Source organism: Magnolia sinica, chromosome 12 (assembly GCF_029962835.1).
Source record: "Magnolia sinica isolate HGM2019 chromosome 12, MsV1, whole genome shotgun sequence".
In the NCBI taxonomy this organism is placed as follows: domain Eukaryota; kingdom Viridiplantae; phylum Streptophyta; class Magnoliopsida; order Magnoliales; family Magnoliaceae; genus Magnolia; species Magnolia sinica.
The window spans coordinates 51,748,169-51,775,405 of NC_080584.1; the positions used below are offsets into that span (position 1 = coordinate 51,748,169).

A 27,237-nucleotide genomic window follows, 5' to 3' on the forward strand; every position below is an offset into this window, starting at 1 on the left:
CCGTGTTGGTGGCTTACATAAGGAGTTACCACGTAACACCCGTGTCTATGGCCTATGCAAGGACTTACACATATACTCACCCGTGTCGGTGGCGATATGGTCTTACAAAAAACTCTATGGACATTTTTTAGCATGTTTAATTGATCAGACATGGGTGCTCGATCAATCGTGAGTTGCTTGATCAATGTCGATTGATCGATGCTTAGGTCCACGACGCTTACAGTTTTGTGTAATTACACGAATTGTTTCTTATTCCAAGTGTTGTGCTATATATATATATATATATATATATATATATATATATATATATATATATATATATATATATATATATATATATATATATATATATATATATGGGTGTAATACGAGATTAGGGTATGGAAGAGATTGAAGAGCTTGTTCTAGAGGGAGGCTAGGGTTTTCTACCGGGTTTTGCATTTGTAAGTATGATGTCTTTTGTAATTTATTTTTCATAGCAGATTTGTTATTGCTTTGTGCCATGGTTTTTTTCCTTAAAGGTTTTTCCATGTAAAATCATAAGTTTATGTGCATACTTTATTGTATATATCTTTTGCGTGTTTGATTCAAATTTGGAATTTAATTACTTCTATAGTCACCCATTAGGTTTCAACATTAGGCCATTCTCTACCTTTTCAATAATGTGTCCAAACTGGGTTTTAGATATACATGATCAGTTTTGTGTTGATGTCCTCAACGAGATCTCTCAATAGACATATGATAAATTTCACAAGTCACAATGATGGACCCCACAAAGATTTTGTTTTAAGAGCTCCCTTAGTGTCTATGTAGGTTAGGAGGATTAAAATAGGACCTGATTATTGGTTATTCTTATGAAAGAATTTAAATGATAAAAACACCATTCTTTTTACAAATTGTACCTGTTAGGCACATGTGTGCCACCTTGTTAGTCAAATGCAGATTGGGGATTTGTTAGTAATTTTTTTTAGCTTGGGTTCTCTCATTTCTTGTTATGGATAAAACCCGTGCCTTGCCAAACCAAACCGTTCGCACCTTTGATGGTCACATTGGAGACCTGTCACATGTACAGTGAAGAGTTCGCAAACCTTTCTTATTGGCATGGGCAAATCTTGTCCGAGGAGGCAGCAATAAAGGATATGGATTTGTTGCTTCCTGGTTAGTGATTCTTGACATGGTGAGATTTGGTTGGGCCAAGTAATGGTGTTAAAGGTAAAGCTACGCAGCGCATGCTTGAAAATGCTTGGGATGAGTACATGCTCGAATGTAGATCCAACAGGACCCAACTTGGGTGGATCAAAGGTCAGTGGATCCCTGACTGTGGACCCTACTGCTATGTATGTGTAGCATATCCACAAAAGAGAAAAAAATCAGATCCAAATCTCAGGTGGACCACACCATAGGAAACAATTGTCATTGGACGCCCACCATTAAAAACTTCTTGGGACCATTGGAATGTTTAATTTCCATCCAACCTGTTGATAAGGTTACAAATACAGATGAAAAGACCACATGAATATAAATATCAGCTTGATCAAAACTTTTGTGCCTCCAACTAGTTTTTAATTTAAGTGTGGTTCACCTAAGCCTTGGATCTGATCTTTTTTGGGCTCATATCTTAAAATGACCTATCCAAACACATGGATAACATGGATATAAAACATACAAGACAATAGGCCTCACGGTCAGGGATCCAATAAAGACTTCTTTTGTCTTGACAGCAGCACGTAGCCAAATCAATTATATTTGCATTAGCCCTATGCTTACACATCATAAGCCCATTTGGAGGAAACTATAGGGTAATTCGATCGGATATTGTGGCCCAGAAATTTCCCCACCTAAGAGGAGCGGATTAGGTGCACCCTGGCCACACCTAAGATGGTGCATCCCCTACTGTGTGGTCCACTTTGATTTATATATTCTACATCCATCCTGTCCATCCGTCTTTCCAGATCTTTTTACTATATGAGTTCAAAAAGTGAAAAGATCAAAATCTTAGGTGGGCCATACCATAGGAAACAGAGGTGATTGACAATTAATAGCTTCTAATGGGCCACGAAAGTTTTGGATCAAGCTTATATTTGTTTTTGTTTTTTTTTTTTTGTTTTCTTTATTACGTGACCTTATGAGTGGTTGGATGGCAAATAAACATTACAAAAACATTGCAGTGGACCTTAGGAAAATTTTAATGGTGGAGCATCCAATCAACACTGTTTCCTACAGTATGGTCCCCATGAAATTTGAATCTTCTTCATTTTTTGGTTCATGCCATAGAATAATATGGAAAAACAGATGGAAGGTGTGGATATAGAATTCATACGTCAAAGTGGGCCCCACAGTAAGTACCGTGCAGTCTTGGATGATGCCGGAGCCACACCAAATCCGCTCCCCACATGAAGCCGTGTGCGTTAGACATTTGTGTTACTTATGCACTATTTAAAAGACGGCGGTGAGTATTCAAGTGCAAGTTAGCACATTGCAGTATAAAAATTGCACCGACAAGGCACTACCAAACAGAATTTTCTTTCGGCTATTCACTATTTTGCTTTTAGCCATCCATTTGGTTGCTATTGAGTATTAAATTGATTTTAGATATATGATCTGAACCATAATGGACCCACAATTGGGATGGTCTAGATCTTTGAAAATCAGTCCCAAGGTCATTATTACAATCCCCCATCAATGGCTGGGCCCACCATATGGATGGCAGCACGTAGCCAAATCAATTATATTTGCATTAGCCCTATGCTTACACATCATAAGCCCATTTGGAGGAAACTATAGGGTAATTCGATCGGATATTGTGGCCCAGAAATTTCCCCACCTAAGAGGAGCGGATTAGGTGCACCCTGGCCACACCTAAGATGGTGCATCCCCTACTGTGTGGTCCACTTTGATTTATATATTCTACATCCATCCTGTCCATCCGTCTTTCCAGATCTTTTTACTATATGAGTTCAAAAAGTGAAAAGATCAAAATCTTAGGTGGGCCATACCATAGGAAACAGAGGTGATTGACAATTAATAGCTTCTAATGGGCCACGAAAGTTTTGGATCAAGCTTATATTTGTTTTTGTTTTTTTTTTTTTTTCTTTATTACGTGACCTTATGAGTGGTTGGATGGCAAATAAACATTACAAAAACATTGCAGTGGACCTTAGGAAAATTTTAATGGTGGAGCATCCAATCAACACTGTTTCCTACAGTATGGTCCCCATGAAATTTGAATCTTCTTCATTTTTTGGTTCATGCCATAGAATAATATGGAAAAACAGATGGAAGGTGTGGATATAGAATTCATACGTCAAAGTGGGCCCCACAGTAAGTACCGTGCAGTCTTGGATGATGCCGGAGCCACACCAAATCCGCTCCCCACATGAAGCCGTGTGCGTTAGACATTTGTGTTACTTATGCACTATTTAAAAGACGGCGGTGAGTATTCAAGTGCAAGTTAGCACATTGCAGTATAAAAATTGCACCGACAAGGCACTACCAAACAGAATTTTCTTTCGGCTATTCACTATTTTGCTTTTAGCCATCCATTTGGTTGCTATTGAGTATTAAATTGATTTTAGATATATGATCTGAACCATAATGGACCCACAATTGGGATGGTCTAGATCTTTGAAAATCAGTCCCAAGGTCATTATTACAATCCCCCATCAATGGCTGGGCCCACCATATGGATGGTCTGCATTATTCCACCATAGTGGTGACATACGCCAAAGATAACAGTCGGCGAGCCACAGGTATAAGATGAATGTGGACCAATAGCGAGTCTTTTAACACATTCATTATGGTGGGCCCCACAAATCTTCGAGTGAAGCACGGCTCTAATAATGACCTACGCACGTGCCAGGCACGTGCAAATGCCATACATGGAGTGTGATTGGGGCATACACAAGTATATAAGGACACACATACAACAGAACTGCTTAGTTCATCCACCTTAGCTTTTCATCAATGGCCAACCTTATCTCTCTCCCTCTCCATGAGAAGGTCCCTCGTAGGAACTCTCTATTTAGAGTACTGAGTCTGCTCATCCTCTTCCTCCTCCTTTCTCTCCTCTTTTACCGGGTCAGGCACCTTGGAAGCCATGGACCCGTTTGGCTCATCGCTTTTCTTTGTGAGTCATGGTTCACCTTCATTTGGGTCTTGAACACAAACATCAAATGGAACCGGGTCGATCAGAAAACGTATCCGGATCGGCTTTTAGAGAGGTAAAAATGGTCACAAGAGTGCATTTGGACAGTCCGTTGGATTCGATCGCAATTTGTTTTGATTCATTGTAGTGGAATTTACTAAAGTGGGGTTCACAAATTTCTTAGGGTTGAGTCAAGTTCGGTTGAATTTCATTGATTTTTTCTCTGCTTAGTCTTGACTCGGTCATGACCAGATAAATTTTCTAGTTTTTATTTATTTATTTTAATTATCATTCATACTACAACCAAAAGTCATACGAGCTTTTCCATAGTAGTTAATATAAAAACATTGTTGAAATTTTCGCTGGTAGAGTGATGTTTTGTTGAGCTTTATGGAGTTTTTTTCTGAGTTTAATTTTCCAGAGTTGAATAGAGATCTTTCAAAGTCTTGGCTTCATTGCGACTAGATTGAGTTTTTATCTAATCTTGATAGAATTTGTTTCATTTGAGTTGATTTGGTTAAGTCGTGTTTTAGAGCTCTTGTTCATATAGACAACCAAATAACTTGTTTCAACTTGTTTGTTACGAGTTAGACCTGAAGCCATGGTGATTGGAATTCAAACACTTTGATCATTGAATTATTGGTTGCAATCCAATTGGATTGGACTTCCAAACACACCCAAGTGATGGATCGAGTGTATGTAATATTCCAATTTTACTAGCTATATATTTCATGATTTATTCGTACCTTCTTTAATAGGTTGGAAGGCCTTCCTCCGGTGGATATGTTTGTCACTACAGCGGACCATTTGATGGAACCGCCAATCCTGACCATAAACACTGTTCTATCATTGTTGGCCGTCGACTACCCGTCTCACAAGCTTGCTTGCTACGTGTCGGACGATGGGGCGTCACCAATCACTTTCTATTCTTTGATTGAAGCTTGCAAATTCGCCAAGCTCTGGGTTCCCTTCTGCAAGAAATTCGCCATTCGAGTTCGAGCTCCTTTCATGTATTTCTCAACGGAACCTGAAATCCCTTCTGGACATTCTTTGAATGATTTTGTTCGTCAATGGAAAGAGATGAAGGTGATTCAAGACACAAGACACAACACACACATGCACATGATCTTGAAAAATTAACGGATCAAGATTAGATGGAAAAACATAGTGGGACCCACCATGCTTATAAAAAGTTAAGTTGGTTTTTCTGTAGTAATTTCTCAGTGATTTCTAATTGAGGAATGATAACTTAAGTTGGTGGGCACTACTTTTTATCAAAATACGCTGGTTTATTTTATGTCAACATCCAACCATCAAACAGGTGGACCCCACTATGATTATCATAAGAAACAAAGATTAATTAGGTCGATCCAATCATATCAGGTGGGCAACATCATAGAAAACAACATATGCATCTAAAAATTCTCCAATTCCATTTGGGGCTCACCAGATAATTAGATCGATCTAATTTTATTATTATTATTATTTTTTCCCCTCTTTTTGGCATTCAATCATCACGGTGCGATGCACATTTGGTCTTCGGTCACATGCTTGTTTGCGGCATTACCGTCTGATCTTTGATCACGTCCAATCATGTTCTTGTTGGTGACAGTTTAGATGCTTCATTGCTTCTTAACATGTGTTTATTTCATTTCCTGGGAGCCCATTAGGTCCAATATGAAGAACTTGACCGGAAAATTAAAGAGGCGGTCCAAAAATCGTCAGTTCCTGATCATTTGATGGACCATTTTGAAGATTTCTCGAATATTAATCGTCAAAACCATCCAAGCATAGTTAAGGTACTTGATTGTTTTGATTAAGTGATTATCTACAATAATTTCACAAAAAGTTAGCGAATTGTACATCCATGTACAGCCCATACTCCATGAATGGAACATCCGAGCCGTTGATCAGGCAGGCCCACCGAGAGCAAAAGAAAAGAAAAAAAAAAAAACTGCTTGGGCTGTCTATTCATCAGGTGAGACATATATAGTGTACGAAACAAAACAGATGGCCAAACAAAGTTTTCATATAGCCGTCCATTTGTTTCATACATTTCATGGCCCACTTTGATAACCAAAGAATCGAAGGAATCATGGCTGTGGGGCCGTCAGATGTTCCATTCTCATGACATGTGGACACATATAGAAGCTTGTGCGGTGGCTGGGCTATCCACACATGTGAGGCTGGCACACGTTCGTGTGGAATGAAAAGCTCACCTGTTTGTCATTTTTTATTTTATTCTTATATCTGTATTTTTCTGGGTTATAGGTGATATGGGAGAACAAGGAAAAGATACCAAATGGGATTCCTCATCTTGTTTATGTGGCCAGAGAGAAGAGGCCAAACCAACCTCATCACTTCAAAGCTGGAGCTATGAACGTTCTGGTAATAGACAACAAAAACATTTTCGGTTTAAAATTGTAAAACTCACAGTAAAACAAGTATGAATTGGCCGTTGAACAATAGACTGCTTTATCAGTTTGGTTTTTCCTAAACAATATTCATCCATGATGGGGCCCATTATTTGAACGGTCAAGATTAATATACGAGTACACCACTTGTGCCCTAGATTAGTTGCAACAATTTAGTAAAATGTTCGAGCGCAGGAGACGTATTTTTTACACTTGAGTGGAGATGGACTCCATCTCTTACAGAAACCTGCCATGCATGCCTTAGTGGGCCAATCTGCGTCTTTTCTTTCTTTCTTTTTTTTTTTTTTTTTTTTTTTTCTGGAATTATTCGGACTTCTGTCTCTAGATTTGCACCACACGTGACAAGTTGCTGTTCAATGAAGTGGACTGCTCGTCTGATGGGCCCAACCGTGGATTTTCCATCATGTAAAAATAGCATTAACTGCTCCCATGGTGTAAAAATAGCAGTAATCCCCACTCAGCCAATGCCATGTAGCTGGAATCTATGTGTGTGTGTGTGAGAGAGAGAGAGAGAGAGAGAGAGAGAGAGAGATCAGCCATCATTGATAAAATTTAGTGTAAGAAGGAAATTTTTATTTTAAATTTTAAATTTTATTTTTGTAGAAGGTGGACTAATTTATATGAGGTCTATCAGAAAAAGAACTAAAGAGAAGTAAAGGACACTGTTTAATATACATGATTGTTGATACATATTTGTGTTAAAATTATTTTAATTGAACTTTTCTATTTTAAATTTATTTATATGTATATATAGCTGGTTTTGTTTATTATGTTCTTTTAGTCCAAATTATATAAAACCCAAATATTTTATTCCCCATTTTATTTTAATTTTTTTTTAAAAATTTTTTATCAAATATTTTTTACTACATATATAAGAATAGAGATCAAATTAAATAGGAGAATTTCCCATATCCATTTTTATTTTTTATTTTTATTTATTTATTATTTTTTTTTTTTGTCGTTTGCTAATTTAAGAATTATTTTTGGAACATAGTTGCATATATTTTTCATTTTTCATGTTGGAGTTATAGATTTTGAGAAATTTATATTCAATGGTGGTAGGTAATGTTTTAATTATCAAGCACTTAATTAACGCACTGGCTCTTGGGTGTTTGCATAAAAAGAAAAGATCATGGTCTTCTTTGTAAATCCAATAGAGGTTAGGCTAGGCCAGGGCTAAGGCTTAACTATTGCCACCCCTCCAATAAGACAATGCTCAGACCATCACTTATCAACCCTCCCACAAATTTTCAACAATGACTGTGTCACTCACTCATCTTTTAATTTTTCTTGATTACAAGGATACCTTATTCTAATGATTGAGGTGATTCATTTGGGCATGATCAATCTAAGATGGTGGTCATTAAACTAATAGTTTATATCACCAAATCATGGGCCTCTAGGTACCAAACTTGGCCCACAATAGAAAAATTCTCATTACTGATCTTCTAATTTTCTTTCTTCATTGTTGAATAGACAAGGGTCTCAGGAGTGATGACGAATGCTCCATTCATGTTGAACGTGGACTGCGACATGTTTGTGAACAATCCACAGGTTGCCCTTCATGCATTGTGTTTCTTTCTGGGCAATGGTAAAGAAATAGAAAGTGGGTTCGTGCAATTTCCGCAAGTGTTCTATGACGGCCTCAAAGATGACCCATTTGGAAATCAAATAGTTGTCCTACAAGAAGTAAGTTTGCAACTGGCACTAAACCTTACAGTCTCTACCATAGTTCAAACACTCGAAAATTGACTCGACTCATGTCTACCTGGTTCAATCCAATGCCCCATTTCTTTTTATGAAAAAGAAATGTTCTCAGGATAAGTTCAAATTCATGGTTGAATTTCTCAATGGACTCAGTTTGAAATCTTGTCAAATTGAGTTGACCTGGATAAGTTTTATGAATGGATGTATGGGTGTCCACACCCTTGTAGGGAGGTTAGCAATGTTTTCAGCTTTTGAATGATATATGTGGCACCCAATTATTAATTCATACACTTCATTCAAATTGGATGATCATGACCATTTGAATGGTGCTATTGTCTTAAAACCGTCCATTTTTGATGACACATGGATTGCATGGTTAGAATAATATAAATTCAAATTTAAGTCACAGGGTATACCCTATATTTATTTATCTATCTATCTATCTTTATACAGTATGCGCAGCATGGGTTAGCAGGAATTCAAGGGCCCTGCTATGGAGGTACAGGATGCTTCCACAGAAGAAAAATTATATATGGGCAGCTGGCGGATTGTAAAGGGACCAAACTCTCCATTTTCAAATCAAATAATGGTAAGAAGATTGAAAGGACTTTTTTTTAATCCCTACCATAGATTGGATTCTGTCTTAATTAAATCCAGCCTAGAGCACATACAATGCCCTATGCATGCCAGCTTCGACCACATGCTATATCCAAGCCGTCTATTATGTCTGCCCCAAAATGATAATCTGACCCAAGAATCAACATGGTCCTAGCTAGTACACTATTCAATTGGGTGAAAATGTAAAAAAAAGAAAAGAAAAGAAAAGAAAAAAAAAAGGGGTAAAAAAGAAACTAAGGCCAATAGTGCACATTTAGATGAGCAAGTACAGCCACCTAGATGCTGGGCCTCACCTGATTGACGCTTTTGATTTGGTAGTGTTGTACTAATGCTTTTTTTTTTTTTTTCCACTCCTTGTTTAGGTAAATTACTTGAAAATGCATTAGATGAAGCATTTGGCAACTCAAGGAAATTCTCAAAATCGGTTGCTACAATAATGTCCGGAAAAAATGAAGAATCATCTAGTCTGTCCGATCCTTCGGCAACTCTTGAGGCAGCCAAGGAGGTTGCAGATTGTCAGTACGAGTTCAACACACGCTGGGGTAAAGAGGTGTGAGAATTCACAACTTTTTGTTGAGTGCCTATGATTTAATTTTTTATTTTTAAAATTTTTAATTTTTAATTTTATTTTCTGTTCCCGAGCTATTAATATGATTGTAGAAATGTCTAATTAGTGCGACCTTTGACTGAATTTTACCCACAGCATGGCCCATCAAATGGGCACACATGATAATTTAGACAAGTGGGCCTTACCATTGATGATTGCCCAACCAAGGGATAAGATGTAGAGATAGCTAACACTTGAAAACTAAACTAGACTCAATGCTCGGCTAGGGTTGGATTGAAGCAAAGATTCAGACAAGTCTTCCCTTGTTTCAATTCAATATATAATCCTTTTTTATTTATTTTTTATTTTTTTTATTTTTGACTCGAGAACTATATAAAGATTTTTCACATCTGGTATATTTTGCAACTGTTATGATCCTTACGTTGCGACTAATCTATTAGACATGTTGAATGTCGCAAGCGCATGAAAGATTGGAAGTTATTTGCTAGGTGAGCAGTTAATTATAGTAAAACTTGTTGGAGTTGGACTTCTTTTTTTTTTTGAGAGAGATGGTCTATGCTCCACTAGTTTTGGACCATAATTTAGGGTGAGTCTAGTGAATAACTTCCAACCAATTAACGGTAATATAGTTGTTTCCTTCTGTTTCTTGCTCTCTGAGCAAATGAAAAATACATGCCGCAAAATTAGCTACATACACGCATCAGCTGGACCACATACACGCATCAGCTGGACCACACTTGTATTCTGTTGTTTATCAATGGCTAAAAATTGTATTTTTATGGTGTGACCCACCTAATGACTGTGAGCTAATTTTTACAGAAGGTGATCGTTCTAGTGGGGCCGGCCTACCTTTTTATTTTTTTGAAATAAATATTTTTCTCCCTGTTGTTTTCATTTCTTGGGCCCGGCCAACCTATTGAAAAGGGTTGGATGTCACAAGCAAATGAGAAGTTGGAAAGTACTCTTGATAGGTGGATTATAGATTATAGTCCAACTTTTAAGACTAAGATTATTGATTATACATATTCAACGGTTGTACAGGTCTCAAAAAAAATTTCAACTTATTAAGTGCATGTGAGATTCAATCAATCCAATGAGCTTACTTCATCTAGCTTGGATTGGCTAAATGAATTATGTTATGCCATTTCACTCTATGAAGAGAAATATTGAACAGTTAAAAATTAAAAATTTCAAATGGTCCAGTCTCAAAAGAAAAAGAAAAAGTTATACAATTGCAGACAATAGGTTCATTTTTTAGTAAGTTTAAATAAAGTTAATACATTATACGTGTATAATTTCTAAATGCCTGTATATCATGTGTCATGCTCTTCCAGACGATCCAATAAAACGTTAGCCAGGATTTCTTTACTGAATCGAGTATTGGCCGAGTCATGCATATTTTTTTAATATTAACTTGTGCTGAAGAACGGAATTGGACTCAACTGAGTCTGAGTCGACTCGGTCGAGTCGAATAAGACTCGTGCGAGTCTCCAGCAGGGTAGTATACCCTTTTCTCGTTTTGAACCACCGTGAATCTTTGGTTGCAGGTGGGTTGGGTTTACGGATCTGCGACTGAGGACGTTCTCACGGGGCAAAAGATCCACTCTATGGGCTGGGGTTCAGTCTATTGTACGCCGGAGCCACCAGCATTCCTTGGGTGCGCACCTATGGGTGGGCCCGCTACTCTGTCGCAGATGAAAAGGTGGGTCACGGGCCTTCTTGAAATCCTAGTCGGAGAACACAACCCTTTGCTGGCCATCCTCTCCACCAGTCTCACCTTCCGACAGTCCCTGGCGTACTTAAGCATCATCGTGTGGGCTCCACAGTCCATTCCAGAGCTGTGCTACGCTGCACTGCCGGCCTTTTGTCTCCTCACCAACACCTCCTTCTTGCCTAAGGTAAGCAAGTAGACAGAACAATCATGTTCGTTCGAGCTGTCTAGTTCTCACCACACGTGTGAGTTCCATCTAACCATCCATTAGAAGCTCCCCAATGTTATGCCTAGATTCCATAACCCAGGTGTGGCCCACCTGATTTCTCCAACAAGCCAGTTTGGACATCATTTCAATGTAACATTTTGGTTCATGGCCCATTAAAACTATCCATTTTAGGATCATCTGATCAAATCAACACTTCGGGTTATAGCTAACTATTAAAGTAAGAATCAATCTCATCCTTACGTTGATTTGTATACAGGCATCAGATCCATGGATGATCGTCACCGCTACCCTTTTCATCTTGCCAAACCTCCACAGCCTGATAGAGTACCTTCAATGCCGGCTATCCATCCGCGCATGGTGGAACAATCAGAGAATGTCGAGGATAACATCGGCAACTGCGTGTTTGTTCGGAGTCTTGGATGTCATACTAAAACATCTTGGCTTATCAAAGACGATCTTCCAAATTACACGTAAAGATCAAAGTGCTGCCGATAGTGGGACTGATGTGGATGCTGGACGATTCACCTTCGACTCTTCACCGATCTTCGTGCCAGCGACGGCTATTGTGTTAGTGCATATGACTGCACTTGTGGTGGGGCTGTTAGGGGTGTGGCTACCGGTCTTTGGTGGGCCACCGGGGCTGGGGGAGATGGTGTGTAGTACATGGGTGGTGCTGATCTTCTTTCCATTTGTGAAAGGGCTCTTTGGGAAAGGAAGTTATGGGATACCCTGGTCTACCGTATGCAAAGCTGCGGCATTGGCTTTCCTCTTCTTGAACTTCTGTATTAGATTTAGATCCTTTTAGTTAAAGACGTTCCTCTGCAATTTGTAAAACAAGTGATTCACCAGTGCGTGAAAAGTTATTAATGTGCTATCCGCCTATTCATCTGTTTACAAGGTGATGGGATGTTTTAAAAATCTGGCCTGTTTAATCAACTTGAAATTTTTTATTTTTGACAATCTCTCAGAACTTTCAAATTCAAATGGTGGCCGACGTGATAGTTGTATCTGCCTGATTTGGGATATCTAACTTTCACGGTCCAGAGAACCTTGTGGATAGGTTGGATGGCATACAAGCACCACGGTGGGCCCATGCAACTCTTGTAGAATAAGCTTGCTGCAAGACTAGTAAAGAACTGACCTTTATCATATTTGTACTGGCGAAAGTTGACAGTTTTTCAAGATCACATGGATGGATAGGCTAATATGGTGTTTGAATTGGTTCTTAAAGATAAGTTTGTATTGCCCAAGTGATGAGACAATTAGAACCATTGATTTTTATTTTTTTATTTTTAATATATATATATATATATATATATATATATATATATATATTCAGTCCTACCATTATAATGAGCTTTATTGAAATCATAGCCTTCAAATATGGTCCTGAACATTGATTTCTGGAGTTGAACGTGAGCCATTCGAAGTGTTTTTCACACTGTTCAATATTAATTGGTACATTGATTATGAGAATGGTCCTAATGTGGGGTGCGCATATGGTAGCATGCAGAACATAAATGGCTATTGTTGCTCTCCAATTCAATTAAACTGGATCACTTGTGTGACCAAGGTTCTAGATTTGGATATGTATGTGTGAATAGGACATAGGGCTTGCTAAAGTCTGCTGACTCAAGGGTTAATTGAATTGTTGGTGTCCCCTTCACTGAGAAAGATATATTGGAAATTGGGATTGAAAATTCAGTCTTCTTGGCCACCAATATTATGCGCTGCTCAAGTGACTAGTGAAAGGAAATGATCCTAATCCTTCTAAATGAGTGTTTTTTTTTTTTTCCCCTTGTCATCATAGATGTGAGTCTACGGCTGTAAGGACTTTTTTTTCTTTGTACCAACACTTTAAGTTCAAAACACTTTTCAAATGAACAAAGATGCACATTCAAATAAAATAAGGAAAAATAATATTGTTAATTTCATTAGATATTGTAAAATTATGTTTATTACAATCGAAAAACTTATGAGACAACCAAATGAATTAAAAAAAATAAAGATGGATAAATCTTAATAGGCATGTTAGAAGAGATGAATTGAGGTGGGTGTGATAAACCAATATGGAACTTAACAAATCATGATCTATAGCTTAAGGTTGGAGAAACACCATCTTCACTCCTAAAGTAGTGTAGTGAGAGCTGCTAGGCAATATGCATGCAGTGTTTGAATTATCTCCGATATTATCTTTATCCAAGCTCAGCGATACCGATAACACAAGTAGCGATGCCGATAATACTTGTAGTATTTGAAATTTCGAGTATTAGTAATGTATCGCTAAGTATCACCAACATATCAATATCACTGATGTAATCGCCAATATTTTCAACTATGTAAATTCTAGGTCTCGCTTGTATTGCCAATGTATTGCTAATATTTTCAACTATGTAAATTCTAAATAATGGTTGTAGCATAAGTGTATCGATGATATTTCAATTATATTGCCAACGTATTGATATCATCAAAATTTTGTTTATTAGAATAAAAAAGTATATTTCAATTTTTTTTCATGGGCACATAGTTGTCTGTAGTGTTCAATTTGTTATTGATAATATCTCAAATTATTGATATCGCAACATGCGTAATATTGAGACCATGATCTTTCGTTTCCTTTCCAATTGTTGATGATTTCTTAGTAAAATATCATGTGTTGTTGATATTATACAATATCGATGGATGTTTGGATGGAAGGTTGGATGATTAAATAGGCCGGATGGGATGGTTGGACTGATTTCTTACAACAACAAATGCTTTTAAGGCCCCATTAAATGGAAACTTGTTATATATGCATTCGTTTTGAATTTTTTTTTTAATTTCTAAATATGCAAATATGTACATTTTAACATCTCCTGAAGTTTCGATGAAAATTCCACCGTTTTCCCCATGTTTCTCCACATTTTCGGTTATCAACGATATCGATATTGTTTCCGTATCCCTAGCTAGCAAAACTTGTAGCGATACCGATACTTCGAACACTGGAAGTATATAAACTAAGCTAAGTTGTGCTAAGAAACATTAAAAAAAGAAAGATAAATAAATAAAAGATAAATTAATGTTTTCGGTGTAGGGCCTCAAGCACTTCTTTAATTGTACTTTTTATAAATCATTAAGGAGGTGAAACCCTAGTTAGGGTTTCCTTGTTGCTTTTGAATTCTTCTTGCTCATGTTATTGGCTTCTCGAATAAGAAAGTCTTATTGGAAGATCTTGAAACTCTTAATTAGGAAGATCTCTGAAAAGCCTATAATTATTGGATCTCAGATTTTTCACTCCTACACGTAAATGCTCCCCTATTATATTCTTCTATTATGAATAAAGGAGTATCTTTCACTTAATCATGACTATTCATCTAAGCAACCTAATCTAGATCGCTCAGTTCTTGATCAGAGGAGTGAGATTTGACACCTACAACTAGTCTGTTACCAGCAATGGGCTAGATCCATTAGATTAAGATCTTTCATTCTTTTGTTCAAATTGGACCATAATTATCGAACCATATTACCCAAGGTGATCTTTTGGTAATGTCTCTGTCTCTTCTGATCTCCTTGATAAGTAGTATAGATCTGCCTGATAATAATCAATTATCGACTAGACCACATCTTTCTTTGAGATCATTACCCTTTTTTGTTCCAATTAGGGCCTAGTTGCGGACCCAACCCGGATGATGTGTCCGTTTCTCCTTATCTGAGTTTGATTCGAGCCATGGATGGGTTTGCTTAGATGTCAATCCGATTTATAGGTCTTGAGAATCTTCTTAAATGCTACAATCTTTTCAAAAGTCTCTGATAAGAACTTTAATTTTAATTAAAAGACCTATGAGAGAAGCCCTCACCGAGTAGATCGTAGCTAGACTTGTGATAAGATCCGCTCTCTCTGAAATTGTGTAGAATAGGATACCACAACTATGTGTGGAAGCTTGATGGATCTATAGAATGAAGGTTATGTCTAAAAGAGGGGGGTGATTAAGACGAAATAAAATTTTAGCAATTAAAATACAATTGCTTACTTAAACAATATGTCAATTTAAACTAAGCAAGTCAATTAACTCTAAGGCTTACAAGTTATTAGAGGGTTCAATCACATAGACTATAATAGATATGCCATTTAAGCAACTAGTCTATATATGACAGTACGCATGTGAGCGTGGGATGTGCTAATTATTAAATCCTAGCATTTATTTAATTATGCATACATATAATTCACTAATAAATCATATAAGCATAATTAAACAAGTGCTCAAAAGACAATCCCAAACACAAGCATGTATAGTTGTTCAGCTTCCCTACTCTACTTCCGTCAGACACACTCTCCTTGAGTGTACTAGATTTCACTATCAGAGATTTAAATCATTTTCACTTCTAAACTTTACAAACGTACACTCCTACCAGAGGCCAACACAAGGACCTACCCACGCACTCACCCATATCAGTGGCCCACGCAAGGACTTACCACATACACATCTGTGTCTGTGGCCTACACAAGGACTTCACATATCCTCACTTGTGCCAGTGACAATATAGTCCTACATAAGAACCTATGTGAGTGTCTAGACTCTTACAATAGAGCCTACGATATAGTCCTACATAAACTTTACACTTAATCCTAAATAAAGGAATGAATGTGTAGACTCTTACAATTGATAACTTGTTGGATTGAACTTCTTTTGTAGTGCCTTCATGTGTTGCTTGATTAATGTTCTCTAGTGCTTCAATTAGCTCCCCTCACTACTAAAAAATGACCAAAGCTGACTGGCGTAGGGTATCTTCCCCAACGGATTTTAGACGTCAGAGTCACCGACAACTTTTAGCCATCAATGAATCATAATAAATAGTCAGCATAAATAAGGATTATTAACCCCGTATTTTGTGCATTACCCTTAACTTGGGGCCTACCATGATGATTTGATATATATCTAAGCCATCCATCTTTTTTTTTCTAGTCCATTTTAAGATGTAATCCCAAAACATAAGCAGATACAAATGTCAGGTATACCACACCATAAGAAGCAGTGAGGATTGAAAACTTGCCATTAAAAACTTCATAAGGCCCACCATAATGTATGTGTTTTATCTAAGCCATCCATCCATTTTGACAACTCATTTTAGGCCATGAACCTAAAAATGTAAGGCTTAACTGGACCACAACATAAGAAGCATTGTGGATTAAGTTCCTACCATTCAAAAATTTCTTCCTAGTGGTGTGGTCCACTTGGACCTTCAATATGCCTCCTTTTTGGGTTCATGTCCTAAAATGATCTATAAAAATGAATGGACGGAGTGGATAAACCACATCAATCATGGTGGGCCCCATGAAACACTTGATAGGACCACTCATCACTAACTTCGTGTCGCGGTAGAGTCCACGCCTAAAGCTAAAACTTTCATGCCCAATCCTTGCCAACTCTCAATCCCTGTAAAATCCATGCTCAAAAACAAATGTTGCTCTCTCTTTATTTGACTCGTTCTCTCTCTCACTCTCGACCCTTCTCTCTCTCTCTCTCTCTCTCTCTCTCTCTCTCCCTCCCTCTCCCCCTCTCCATCTAAAAGCCCACACATCATCTCTCCTCCCTCCCACCTCATGACTCGTGTCTTGTAGGAAAGTTCAAGGCCATTTGGTAAACCCCTTACCTAGGGTTTTGTCTTTCTAGCTCACATGTTGCAGGGAGTCTTCATGAGATTTCAGTTTGTTTGAGGTAATTTCTTCCCCTCAAACCCTAAACTTTATCTTTTAGAGCAATTGCGATTATATTTAGGGATTTTGACCGTACTGGCATCGTTATATGGTCAAATTCTCAAAAGAGATTCGACCTTCCAAATATTTTGAGGGTAGCCATCTGATAAGCTTTAAAAAGTTTTTTAGACCAAACTTCCCTTGTCCTTGGATCAGTAGTTATATGGTTTTGAGTGTGGAAGAAGTCATGTGTTATTTCAATCCCGATAAAGTGACATGGACAAAAGTTTTCATTGTGCCTAGTAGAATGTGTATCCAATCTGTTCATTTTGTTTAAAGCCCTTTATTTTTATAAGAAGATGTTAGAATCTTGTTGACACCATCTCTTTGTGGCCCACAAAACTCGATAACCTATAATGATGTTCGTTTTATATGAAATACCCATTGATGACGAGGAGCAAATGTACATTATCATCCACTCGGCAGACCCGAGTATCTTTGGATATCTCGTCTAATATCCATATGCTAACTTTACCCAACTCATCTGTGTCGGGGAACAAGTCAAAGCCGAAATAAGGGCTGGGACAATCTCCCCTTGGTGGTCTCATCAGGGCTCCCCATTACAATAAATAGTGGAAGGAAGTTCTACTAGATATGAGAATGGTAACAGAAGTATTCCTGACCTCCATCCAACAGAAGAAGACAATCTTTTCGCCTCTACCCAAGGCGCTCAATTCGCCCCTTAAGAGGGACAATGGAAATAATAACAGCAACAGCCTAGGGGAAATGCGCAAAACCTATACAAGCAAGTAATGCTGGGCAGGAAATTCGCTCCTTTGGCACAAACATATAATCAGATCATGACAATGTTTGTGTAAAAGTAACTTCTGACACCACTCCAATCTCGACTTCCGCCAAATCCCATACTCGCAAGCTACAATGAAAATGAGTATTGCGCATATCATCAGTCTTCTGGCTATCTAACCAACTGTGTTTCACCTTGAAACACACGGTCCAGGATTTGATCAAAAGCCAGAAAATTGCGATCACCCCGCAGGCTAACACCATGGCTTAGGCCAACATCCTCCAGAATTCTCTGCCACTGTATCAAGTATGCCCCAGCTCATTAGGAACCCCTACTAACAATATCAGTCAAGGAGAGTCACCCCTGGTCAATCCAGTCCAATGCATCCATTCAATCACTATCAGCCCAACAACAATACCCCCAAGTTTACAAGGGGCACACCTTGCCAGTCCAATCTCTTCGGTCTTAAATATGCAAGGGGCATCTCCAGCCGGTCCAGTCTCCACGCTCTCAAGTCTACAAGGGGCACACCTTGCCTGTCCAATCTCTTCGCTCTTAAATATGTAAGGGGCATCTCCATCTAGTCTAATATCCATGTCGCCAAGTCTACAGGAGCCACCACCGATCAATCTAATCCATACATCCTTTGTCTCATAAGGGGCACCACCTACCTATCCGCCCCCTACTCCAACCCTCATGATCTAAGAAAAAACTCCTTTCTCGATCAACATACCACATGCCCTAGTAAAATCAGGGCCTAACTTCAATCAGGTGGTAACTTTCTATGAAGGACATTCTAATACTCAAAGAGATTTGCCTAGCTCTACTCACTCTTCGATCCTTCTAGAGAAGACTCTAGGACGAGTGATTCCTGCCCCTGGGAAACAAGTTGAGGGAGAGATTAATGTTGAGATTCTAATTAGTCTAAAAAAAGCAACTGTCACCTTTCAAGTTTTTGACATCACAGCTTCACTTCATCTCCTCCTCGATCGATCTTGGATCCACAGAGTCAATGCTATCTCTTCAACTCTTCATCAAAAGGTCAAGTACATTTTTAGAGACAAGGCGTTGATCATTTAGGATGATCCCAAACAAACTTCCCTGATAGAGGTAACCAACCATCAAGAGCTACATATCCCAATCATAGACATATAATGATCAAATGCGGACATCTCATACCATAGTCTCGAGTTTGATACTATAAATTGCATGACTTTTGCATGTCTCATCGGATCAAGCTATGTCTTCCCCCCAGTCGAGCACCAACATTTTTATTAGCTTGAATATCAAGAGAATGCAGACATGAGAGGACTGAGATATCAACCTCCTATGAGAGTGATACAAAAGCACAGGTGTGTCGAAGAAGGGCAAAATCGACAAGAGGATGATGATCCCTTCATCCATACATCAATCAAATCCATTAAAGAAGGGATGATCTATCCGGTTGGTAGGCCGAGATCTACCGTGAAGGATCAAATGAGCAGAATGAACCTAACTAAGTTATTTGAAAATGACTCAGGCAAGGGGCAAGAATTTCTCCTGATTGACTGGATCACAGTCTTGATCCCACTCAAGCTGGAAGAATTCAAAGAGTCACAATGCATTGGGGATGAGCTGAGAAAAGTGACATCCAACACTAACTCAAAGCCCAATTCTGAATTCATCATGATATTTAGGTACAACGATGAGGGCCCACCTACTGATCCGTCTGGCCCGGCCTCCTAAGGGGAGGGAGTGCAGGGCAATAGTTGGTTCATGATCCTCAAGACGACACCATAAAAGAAAATAGTGTTTGGCTCCTCGAACAGAATTAGGCAATCCCTAGTTCATATCGCCGTCTTTCTAAAAAAAAAATCCAAAACAAAAAATCAGAAAATTCCTAAAAGCCAAAAATATTAGATATTTTTGAAATGCCAAAAAAATTCAGATACTTGTCAAAATACCAAAAAATCATATATTTGCCAAAATCCAAAAACAACAGAACTTTCTCAAAACACAAAAATAATAAAAAAAAATCTTTCAAAACTTACAAGCAATAATGTGCCAAATGCATTTGTTACAACACCCAAGTTTGAAGTCGACTCATATGCTTTCAATCTAGAGTTAGACTTCAAACTCATGGGTTTGAACGAAGCCCAGGATGGGGAAAATGATGATCTAACTCTCAAGCTAGAGGATTCCCTCAGAAAGCTCGAAACAAAGGCCAATGTCGTCACGAATGATTTTGAAATTGTGAACTTAAGATCCCTTGAGCTCCCTAGAATAGTACGCATCAAGAGATCCTCGCCTCCTGAATATAAACAGACAATGACAGAATTCCTGAGACATGGGGCTATCTAAGTTTGGGTTCTCCTATGAAGCCTTACCTAGATTAAATGAAGAGCTAGTCATACACCATCTGCTACGAAGTTGGAAGTCAAGCCCAACAAAGCTGTCAATATCATGTCTGAAGTCTACAATGGAGTCCACAACTCGTGCGTAAAGGAACGTGCAATGTCCAAGAAGAACTTATGATGAACGATGGATATAAGCTATTACAGCATGTCAAGAAGTGCTATAAGTATATTCAAAGCCTGCATAACGGATCCATGTGTATGCTTCGAGTCTTTATAACCTGACAACACTTTAGCCCTTCTTCATTATGGGGTGTGGACATCATCAAAAGAATGACCTTAAAGGCATCTAATGGTCATGAGAACATTCTTGTGGTAGACAAAAGTGGGCATCGACAACATCCTACATCATCGGTACGAATGAAAAAGAGAAGTCAAGGAAAATGATTGATGGTAATCTCGATACAACCAACTGCATCTTGCAGATATAAAGTGCATGACAATTGCTAGGACCAACGACAAGCAAGTCTAAAAGAAAGGTTAGCAACATGGTAATAATGCATATCTTATCATTGCGCTTACTAGATCCAGGGGGTAAGTCTAAGCCATCCTAGGATGATCCGCTGATCACTCGTGAAGTTCTTCCTGGAGATGCCCTTTCGTCTCATCATCATTAGGGGCAATGATCTTCCAGAGCCCATCAACGTCAACAACATGGGTAATCCTACCTGACTATGTCAACAACTACAATCAAAAAGCTGAAGTCAAACAATAAGAGGTTAACATCCTAAGGTACATTTCATCATCATTCCATCTTTCCAATAAGTGTTCCAAAAAAATAAAATAAAAAAGACAAAAAATGGACAAATAAAGTGCGCAGTCCAAAAAAAAGAAAAAAAAGAAGAAAAAAGAAGAAAAAAAGAGAGAAGAAGAGTCGAATCCAATGAGTGAGAACACAAGTCACCAACCTGTTTCTCCTCAGGATAGTTTAACCCAATATCAACAGCTTTACGGTCGTGATTGAAGACAAAGTCAGGTAGCTCACTAGTTGGCCGGCAATGAATGAAGTCTAGCCTCCTGTCTTCGTACTAGAAAAAGAGAAATCAAACTAACGTGCCTAAGCAAAATGGATGAGGTGAAAGCTCGAAAGGGCGCCCCGAGTAAAAATAGCGGGCATGTAGCGGACTTGGTGAAAACCTTAAAAGGCAACAAGGGTAAAAAGAGCACAGCTACCAAGGGGCAAGCAAGAACAAAAACTCAAGACGTGGTGAAAATTCGAAAGGGCGTCACGGGCAAAAATGATGAGAAAGCCAGTCGTGGTAAAAACTTGAAAAGGCGTTACGGGCAAAAATGGTTAGAAAAGAAAATGAAAACAAAAAGTGCATGAACAGGAGAAGCCAAGGCAACAAGCAAAGTGAAGAAGCACAAGGAAAAGATAAGTCCCAGATTAGAATTATGTCAGACTCTACCCAAATCCAAGGGGCATGATCCTGGTATGCGTTACTCTCAGGGAATTGGGATCCCTGGTAAACAACTCAGACTACCAGATTCGATGTGGGCTAAGTTCAATATTCTGATTCCATCATCCAGGCAAAAGTTCAAACGCAAGCAAACACTAACAAATTTGGCACAAACAAAAACTTTTATTCATTTAAAACATCTTTTTTACAAGTACATTGTTTTCCTTCCTTTACAAGAACAAAAATAAAAACATACATGCATATATAGGACAAGCAGCCAACAAAGTTGGGGATCACCAAGGTCTAAAGTCAAAGCCCACAAGGCTCACAAATTCAAAGCCCCAAAGGCCCACACTCAAAGCCCCAGAGGCCCACATTTCAAAACCCACAAAGCCTACATTCCAATGCCCCAGAGGCCCACATTTCAAAGCCCTAGAGGCCCACATTTCAAAGCTCCAGAGGCCCACATTTCAAAGCTCACAAGGCCCACAAGTTCAAAGCCCACAAGGCCTACAGTCCAAAGCCCCAGAGGTCCACAAATTCAAAACCCTAGATGCCCACATCTCTATGCCTCAGAGGCCCACAATTAAAAGCCCACAAGGCCTACATTTCAAAGCCCCATAGGCCCATAAGTCAAAAGCCCACAAGGGTCATAGGTCTAATGGCCCATTTCAGAGCTCACAGGCCCATTGTACAAAAGCCCATTTCAAAGCCCACAAGGCCCATTATTTAAAAGGCCATTCAAAGGCCCATCTTAAAGCCCACCTCAAGAATCCCATAATCCAAACCATTGACCAAAAGGCATGGTTAAAGCCTCACTAATTCATTACTGGAGGCCATTTGGCTATTGATCCAAACTGTACAATAAAGCCCGGCGATGACGCCCTCCTGCGAGATCGGACAAATGTTTCAAAAAATCCTAAAACATATTTCAAATAAAAACAGTTAGCCCTGCCAACTCATCAGTGAAGGCAACGTGACTGTTTACTTAACTTGTGCTAACAAAAGCCGAATGACAACGCCCACCCGCGAGATCGAACGGATATTTTCCAAAAGATCCAAAAAAATTCAAATAAAATCCCCAAGGAGTTTAGTTCTAAAGAGGATAGTTTTCAATTTTTTTTTTAAAAACGCACGCAGTGCGTACTACACTAAGGAATCTTCCATATTCTCGAGTTGCGTTGAGTGCAAACAACAAAATAAGATTCAATTCCTTTTAGTTTCCCTGGATGATGATCGAATCCATACATGATACAAGTACGGTTGGCCTGATCTCTCTATCTAGTGCTAGGAAAAATGATTGGATCTATCTCTAAAAAGAATAATCAAACTCAAAGTGATGACAATCCATTGTAACCAAAGTATTAGAATCAGCAGATTGCATGGTAAAAGATTACCCGCACATACCTAGTCCAAGATGCTTGGAAAGTCTGATCGAGTCCAAGATGCTTGGATCTTGGCGTAGTGAGTTCCCTGTAAGGCTGCAGAACGTGCAGGGCAGCTAACCACTTTGACAATTAAACAGAATAAGTATTCCTATGGTGATTACGTAGCAAAGGAAATAAACAGTACGTGACTCCTCGTAAAGCCATAGAATGCGTAGAGGCCCTACTTCTCAGACTTACCCTCTAATGCTATTAACAATCTGACGTGAAAGGGTTGTGATTGGTGACCCGTAATGCTGCATCAATGCGCAAGGACAATCACAATGTTTTCCTCAAACCCTCATGATATGTGTAAGTCATCTCTTTTCCAAACAGTTAACTGACAATGATACAATGACAGGCAACAGATTCAAACAACTACCTTTTCTAACTAGAAGGGTGGGGTGTCCACTCGCTTTGGCACTCGGTTGCTCGCAACCTCGACCAAAGAGGGTCATCTGTAGACACCCCACCCAAGCTAATATCTTGAGAAAGCTATGACAGTCTGAGAACCTTGATCATATCTGAACCGAACCCTGATTCGAACCAAACCCTAATCCAAACCGAACCCTGATCCGAACCAAACCCTAATCCGAATCGAACCAAACCTCAATCCAAACCAAGCCTTGAACCCAACCTAACCCTAAACCCAACCTAAATCTAGCTTAATCCCTAATCTGAACCCCAAACCCTATACAAAACCACAGCCATTTTCCAAACCTGATCCAAATCCTAACCAAACTTGAGCCATTACGAGCCATCATTCAAGCCAGACCATGCTTAAAATTGATCCATTTCTCAAGCTATTTTCCGGTCACAATCAAGCCAATTTTGAGCCAAATATCTAAAAAGGGCTTTGGGCCACTATCCGGGCCCGAAATAGGCCCACCGGCCAAACTGCGGGAGAAATTGTACCCGAGCAGTAGTCTGACTACCGCCGGCAGAAGTCTGACTACTGCTGGCGATAATCCAATTACCTCCACGTGCGAGACATGTGTGTCCTCCGAGCAACATCTGTCCCTCGTCCTAAAGTCAATTTTCATTTAGATTTACCCCCCAGCCCACCTTATTTACCCTTTTACCAACCTCCAAGAGCCAATGAGAGCACGCCACGTGGCATTCCTCTCTCCTCAACCAATCCTAAGCAGTCATGTTAGCTTTTACCCTTTATAAGCCCAAAAATTACCACATTGCCATCAGAAAAGGTTATAAATAGCCATCTCTTTAAATGCTATCTTATCTAGCTCTTAAGTTTGTCAAATTTTGTTATGCCAAAACCTCTTGGAATCTGTATCTTATTTAGCAGTTATTGTAAGATCAACTTCATGTCATCCTTGCCAATCTTGTCTACATTCAAATACAATATCAAGACATTCAAGTACAAGATCAAGAAATTCAAGTACAACATCAAGAAGTTCACTTTTAAGAATAAGAAGTTCAAGTACAAGATCAAGAGGTTCAAGAACAAGAAGTTCAAGTACTATATCAAGTCTTCAAGCTTCAACTATTTCAAGAGAATGATATGTGATGAATCAAGCTCACAAGTAAGGTTCGTTTGACCTTAGATCAACCTTAGGATAAGTCATACAATTTTCACTTATATCATAAGTCATTTGATAACTTTATAGGTCATTCTTTGACCAGTCCTAGTCATGGTTCAACTATTCTAGACACTGGGTCGACCAGTCCAAGGTTTGTTGTAAATTTTTAGAATTTTCTGTTAGACCCTCGACCGGTCCTAGACACTACTCGACCGGTCGAGTGAACAGTGCTCGACCAATCGAGTAGGCTCGATTCAAAGTCCAATAACATTTCTAGGTCCCACTCAACTAGTTGAGTGCAGGGCTTGACTAGTTGAGAAAGCCACTCGACCAGTCGAGTAAGCCAGTCGACTAGTCGAGTAGCGATCTTATCTTATTGCGCCAGAAATTTTAAAATGTTGTTGGTCCTTCGACCAGTCGAGTAGCGATCTTATCTTATCGCGCCAAAAATTTTGAAATGTTGTTGGTCCTTCGACCAGTCGAGCTAACCAATAGGCCAGTCGAGTGAACAGTATTTTTGCCTATACATTGAGGACGATTTTCAGAGTTTTTCAATTCAATTCAAAGATATTCAAGTCACAACTCTAAGAAACTTGTTCCCATATTTTAGAAGCTAATTGGTTAGTATTTAAGATTCTTTTAATAGCTTTTTTGCATTTGATTTTGTGATCTCTATTCAATTTTATTTCTTTTGAGAAGGGAATATTGATTTTACCCTTTGTGAGATCAAAATCAAATCAAGCTAGCCCAGGTTGATTTTATCTAAAAATCATTTAGACCTAAGAACCCTTTCATATATGAGATTGGACATTGAACATCTACATCGAATTGGTTCTATCGGGCTTCATCAAAAGGAGAATCTTCAGATAAGTACATTTCAGTTTTCTGTATTTGGTTTGTAATATTGTTAGAAAATCTTTTATTTTTGGTTTTGACTGAGATAGCCAGAAAATTTCAATGAGTGGGGTTTTTAATTGTGGTAACCCTTTGAAAACACAGTTGTGAAGGTTTTAGGTGAACTTAGGAAAACCTATTTCATAGTGAAAGCAGATTTCCCGTGGGTGAGGATATTGGGAGTGGAGTAATTGTGTGGCTATTTTCTAACAGTTGGTGTACACATAAGTGAACCACTATAATTATTGGAGTTGTGGTGAATGTTTATTTTTATGCATTTATAGTGAATGATTGTAATTTACTTTCTGTACATGTGGTAAATGCTGTAATAGCAGTAGATATTTATTTTTGTTTTATTCTTTATTCCTTTGTATCGATTTGGGATTTTGATACACAGACCGTTCTAGTAATCAGGTTGTCCTACCATAAGCCATTGGTTTTTGGTGTAAGGTTGTCCTTAGAACAACATTTGTATCAACCTCTCAATACTTGTGCATTTGAGGTTGCTATTCTTTTCTGTTATTTGGGATTGATTAGTGCTATCTTATAAGTTCTTTATTAATTCCACAGTTCAATTTTAATTTGACATAGTCCTATTCACCCCCCTCCCCTCTCGGACTTTTAGCTCAGCCTTTTCAAGTCGTATTAAAGTCTAATAGCTCATTTATTTGGATTTATTTCCTTAGCTAATCGATCTGAGCTTATATCATGTCAAATTTTGACAGCCTTTCAATTACTAGGCCACCACCATTTGATGGCTCCAATTATGCCTATTGGAAAGCAAGGATGAAAATTTTCTTGAGATCTACTGATGAAAATGTGTGGCAACCACAGTAACTAAATGGAACCCACCTTCCATTGAAGTTCTAGGCATTGATGGTATTAAAACACTTTAGGTTGCACCGTATAATACTTGGACCACTCTTCAGAAAAATGAGGGTAGTGCCAATGCCAAGGCTTTAAGTGCAATTACTTGCGCACTATCATCAAATGAATTCAAAAGGATTATATCTTATGATACTGCAAAACACGCGTGAGATATCTTAGAAATGACACATGAGGGTACAACTACTGTTAAGAAATTTAAACTGCAAATCCTTACCACTAGGTTTGAGAAAATACGTATGGAAGAAAGTGAAACATTCATGGACTTCTATACTAAGTAAAATGACATAGTTAACTCAATATGGGGTCTTAGAGATAGCATCCTAGAAAGTAAGGTCTATGCAAAGATACTACACTCATTGCATGAAAGGTTCAATTCAAAAGTCACTGCCATTCAGGAACTTCGTGATACGGATAACATGCAGGTTGAAGAACTTGTTGGTTCTTTACAAACCTACGAGTTAAATTTTAAGGCTCTTAAAGGTAAATCCAAAGCCCTAAAATCTTCTAAAAGTATTTCTCATAATTCTAATAATTCTGATTGCAAAAACTCAGAGGATGATATGGTACTTTTAGCAAAGAAGTTTTATAAAATTTTCAAAAGCAAAAAGAGAGTTGATTTTCAAAAATCCTCTGAAAAGAAAAAGGGTAGTTCTAAAACTTGGAAATCACTTAAAGAAGGCCAATGCTTCAACTGCCATGAATATGGGCATCTAGCAAATAATGTCTTAAGAAGGACAAGTCTAAAAAGAAAGGTATGTTGGCTACATGGGATGAATCTTCCTGCTCTGAAGTCTCTTCTGAGTCAG

The 27,237-nt window shown here is 38.5% G+C and overlaps 1 protein-coding gene and 1 pseudogene across 1 annotated transcript; both read left to right on the forward strand.

The window, feature by feature from the left end:
- Positions 1-3,934: 3,934 nt before the first annotated feature.
- LOC131221366 (cellulose synthase-like protein H1) overlaps positions 3,935-27,237 on the forward strand; it is a 74,217-nt pseudogene continuing 50,914 nt past the window's right edge.
- LOC131221368 (putative cellulose synthase-like protein H3) lies at positions 11,259-12,309 on the forward strand. Its single transcript, XM_058216618.1, has 2 exons — positions 11,259-11,395; positions 11,669-12,309. Exon 2 carries the CDS (start codon positions 11,684-11,686, stop codon positions 12,215-12,217), a length of 534 nt encoding a protein of 177 aa, XP_058072601.1. The 5' UTR covers positions 11,259-11,395; positions 11,669-11,683; the 3' UTR covers positions 12,218-12,309.